Consider the following 5,000-nt stretch of genomic DNA (forward strand, 5'->3'; position numbering starts at 1 on the left):
AAATTGTTGTTTACACCAAAAATATAAAGGAGGCTAGATTATAGAAAGTGCATGACAATAAAAAATTCTGATTTTTTAGGTATACAGTACTTGAGGATAAAAGCGAAAGTTCATCTTGTTGAGATTTGATTATACAGTACCTACACCCAAACTCTTGGTCAACTGCTTTCCTTTGCTAATAAAAATCTCATATTTGGGTATCAGTACTGCTACTTAAACAAGAAACCCTATAACCATGGAACTATAAGCATCTTTATTGAGTCTTGGATACGGGACAGCATCTCATACACTGTTTCCTGTCAACAAGGTTTGGTAAAGGTGAGATGTGTCGGCAACCATTACACTAAATGGGACCATGTAGCAATATCCATTTCTGAGCTTGAACGAAATCGAATTTTCATCCCCAAAAGACATCTGTGGTAGGACCCTATGATTGAAAACATATGCCTGTATATCTACATATAAACATTTATTTGTTTCTGGTTGCGACTGCAATGCAAAGCTGAACAAAAAACAGTAATTTCCGTAATGATCGAGCGTTGCTGTAAAGATGAGATATCCAAAATGCAAAAGTTTTTTGGCGAATGAAGTTTTCCTTATTGGAGAACATAGCTCATCCGTTACCAAGGCAGCTGACACCGTAATAGCAAGCAGCCAACGCCTTTTTTTTTAAGTTCAGCCGTTAGATACACACACACACACACACACACACACACACACACACACACACACATATATATATATATATATATATATATATATATATATATATATATATATATATATATATATACATACATAGTATATATATATATGTTTTTTTTCATGTTTGTACGTATATACGTGCGTGTATGTATATGAGAGCAGAAATATTTCACATCGATCATAAGAATAATTAAGCTCGTCGTCTATTTAACTCACCAAGGGGCATGGCAGTCAGGAAATTGAAGAAATTCGTGGTGACCCGAGGCCTCATCCTAAATGGTCTGTAAATGAAAAAAAGAGAAAATTATGTATATATTTTATGACAGGAAGGATAAGGTAGAGTCGAAGCAACTACCGAATAGATCAAAAGACAATGCTTTTGCCCTTCAGTATAGTCACCATATCAAACATGTTTATTCAGCCGAGCATCTGATTTTCAGTGTTAACATTCTCTGGCAGGGTATATTCTGTAAAGTGCAAGTTGCTCTCAGAGGACTTTTAATTATGGAAGTAACAATCACTGTTGGTGGGGAGTATTCCATATCAAACAGAAGAAAAAAATTTGCCCAAAAAGAATTTTTCCTCATTATCTGATCAAGTAGGGTGCTCACATTAAATAGTACGTAAGATTTTACATCAAAAACATCTTGAGAATATATAACTTAAAGAACAACACATTAGTAGGCACCTACAGAAACATTAATTTTAACCCATCAACACAGATTTGAAAATTATGGAAAACTTGGGACAAAACAATATATAATAAAACAAATAATGTTCCAAATAACATTATAAATCAACGAAAGTAACGATTCTCCTTATCCGGGCGACCTGGAAATAAATCTTACATACATCTACATCTAGTCAAAATATATAGTCACTATATACAAATATATAATATTATATATATATATATATATATATATATATATATATATATATATATATATATATATATATATACATATATATATATATATTTTTTATATAAATATCCAGCTGTTCGCCCTCTCTGCCTTATTTAGGAGGAAAAATCATTCTAACAAAGACAGGAAGGCATCTCTGTCGAAGCTAAGAGACTGCGAGCGAGAGTGTTAGGCTGTGTTTTAAAAAAAAAGTAACGCCTTAGTAGAGAATAAGTTAGCATTAGAGTCCTAACCAACAGGTAGGGTTTTCACCAAGTAACCTCTAGTGAAGGTGGTCTTAAGCTTCCTTTTTTTCTGTCCTATGCATTCGGCGATGTTTTGTCAAATTTTTAGATGGCCGGAGGTTACATACAAGTGTTACTGACGAGACGCAGCGCTCTGACCTGACCCACAAAAACGCAGAGAGAGATCGACGTTGAGACTAAGAGCACATGTCGTGCTCAGGCTAACTTTGTGCTTTGTTCTCCTCCTGTCTTTGTATTACTCAGTGAATCAACAATAAGTTTCCTTTGAGAACCCCGATCGGCAGTTACATTGCGCAAGCTACCTACGTCACGGTAAGTCTAGAAATGACAGATTTTCGTCGATTTGCTAGTATCTCTTTCACTGTACTTAAATTTTTCCATTGTTTTCCCTTCAGACACCATTTACAAGAGAACCTAGTATAATCATATTTCTTTTATGAAGTCTAGTATGTGAATAATGATCATTGCCTAGTAAATTGCATAAGCTATTCTTGTTCAGTAAGTAGGAATTAGGGAATGTCAAGTGTAAGTAAATTTCAGGCAAACTTGGATCCTGACCACCAGTGTTTGGAAGAGAAATATCCATTAGAGTACAAACATTCGTTGTGTTATATTTTTTCTCGGAAGCCGGGAAAATTGTCTGTGTCAGACGTTGACTAAAGCGTCATGTAATTTCCTTGCTGTCACAGCACATTCTTTCTTTATTGGGACTCGGTGGGAAGTGAAGGGGTTTAACGTAATTCCTTTGTTACATAAGTAATCAATTATCCCATACGGAGTTTTGACTGGCGGCCTAATCCAATTAAGTAATGGTCTGTCTTTTGAGGGTGACTTTCAGCTTCAACTGACAGTTTACATGTGTCCTTGGTGAAGCAGGGCTACATAACTTACATTAATAAATTAAGAAACTCATAAGCAAAAGCCCACACATAACAATATATATATATATATATATATATATATATATATATATATATATATATATATATATATATATATATATATATATATATATATATATATATATATATATATATATATATATATATATATATATATATATATATATATATATATATATATATATATATATATATATATATATATATATATATATATATATATATATATATATATATATATATATATATATATATATATATATATATATATATATATATATATATATATATATATATATATATATATATATATATATATATATATATATATATATATATATATATATATATATATATATATATATATATATATATATATATATATATATATATATATATATATATATATATATATATATATATATATAAATATATATATATATATATATATATATATATATATATATATATATATATATATATATATATATATATATAGTATATACATATATATATATATATATATATATATATATATATATATATATATATATATATATATATATATATATATATATATAGTATATGCATATATATATATATATATATATATATATATATATAATACATATATATATATATATGCATATTTTTATATATATATATATATATATATATATATATATATATATATATATATATATATATATATATATATATATATATATATATATATGAATGTCTTTGTAATAGCACAGTGTAATATGAATATAAGAAGGCCCATAAAACACTATTGAACGTTGTAACCATATATTTCGAGCACTTCCTTCTGTGCCCCTGTTTACTGGTAAAATATAGACAGATGAAATTTTACAGGAGTATATATATAAAACATATGTAGTGTGGCATTAAGTCTCTGATGGTATGCAGGTGACCGTTCCCAAGAAGGAGGAAAATAAACAATTCCCTAGTGGTTTTTGGCCTCATTAACTCCTGTTTTGCGATTTGTCTGGTGGTCGTGTTTCCTGGAGCACCTGTTTGAGATGAGGTTTAAGGATTAGCCCGTCGATTTCATCTGCTTCCCAATGTCCTCCTGACTAGTTCATATTGTTGGTTTGATTGGTGATAGCAGATTCCAGCATCTTTCTTTTTGTACGGATAGCTACTTTTGAAAACCAGCTCCACCCCACTCCAATTTATGGAATTGCCTCTATCCCTGATATGAAGAAAAATCCCTGAACTCTCCGAGGCATACCATACCGATCTTTTGTGCTCTGTTATTCTTTGCGAGAGGGACCTGCCAGTCTCTCCCACGTAAATCTCATTACAATTGCTGCATGGAATCTTGTAAACTCCTGCTTCTTCCCCTTTTTTATTTAAGTATACGTTAATGAGCGAGCTCCCGATGGATTTGGGATAATGGAAGATAAAAGGATTGTTAGACCTGAGTTGTTCTGTGGCTTTTTGGATGTTTTCGTCGTACGGAAGCTTTATTTTGTTGTTAAAATCTATTTGTCTGTTGTGAGTGGAACCTTTGTAGTATATTTTATTTGCTTTGTTAATAGCCTTCTCGATAATGTGTGCTGGGTAGAGCAGTTACATTAGGTGTTGGCATATCGTGTTGAATTCTTTATCTAGGTACCCATTTGAACATATTCTAAGCCCCCTGAGGAATAAGTTGCACCCTACCATGATCTTTACGGAGACATCATGGTAGCTTAAGAAATGAATATAGAAAACAGCGAAAGTGGGTTTCCTATATACTGTGAAGGCATATCTCTTCTGTTCTCTTATGATCAGTACATTTACGAACAGCAATTTTCCTTCCTTTTCCCATCCTGGTTTGAATTTTATGGTCGGAACTAGCGAATTTAGTCTATTAAAAAATTCATTAAAGTCTCCCCAGCTATTGTCTCAGAAAGTATAAATATCATCTACGTATCTAAGCCAGATCATATTGCGGGGTTTGATAGACAACAAAATTTCTGTTTCGAAATATTCCATGTACAAGTTTGCTAGAAGGGCTAATCAACCCCTCTCTCCCCAATTTCTACGGCCTCCCGAAAACACATAAAGATGAGATTCCTTTACGCCCCATAGTATCTAGCAGGGGCTCTTTCATGTGTAAATTGTCAAAATGGCTCGCAGACCTGTTATCACCCTTTCTAGGAACTTTCTCATCCTCCCACGTCAAACATGCAGAGGATTTTATACACAAATTT

At 31.5% G+C, this 5,000-nt stretch overlaps 1 protein-coding gene across 1 annotated transcript in view; it reads right to left on the bottom strand.

The window, feature by feature from the left end:
• LOC136826818 (zwei Ig domain protein zig-8-like) overlaps positions 1-5,000 on the bottom strand; it is a 116,809-nt gene that overhangs the window by 73,927 nt on the left and 37,882 nt on the right. Inside the window, exon 2 of the mRNA XM_067084270.1 lies at positions 922-986. Coding sequence (XP_066940371.1) covers positions 922-976 — 55 coding nt within the window. The 5' untranslated portion in view covers positions 977-986. The remainder of the gene's footprint in view (positions 1-921; positions 987-5,000) is intronic.

This window comes from Macrobrachium rosenbergii, chromosome 41 (assembly GCF_040412425.1).
Source record: "Macrobrachium rosenbergii isolate ZJJX-2024 chromosome 41, ASM4041242v1, whole genome shotgun sequence".
Taxonomy (NCBI): domain Eukaryota; kingdom Metazoa; phylum Arthropoda; class Malacostraca; order Decapoda; family Palaemonidae; genus Macrobrachium; species Macrobrachium rosenbergii.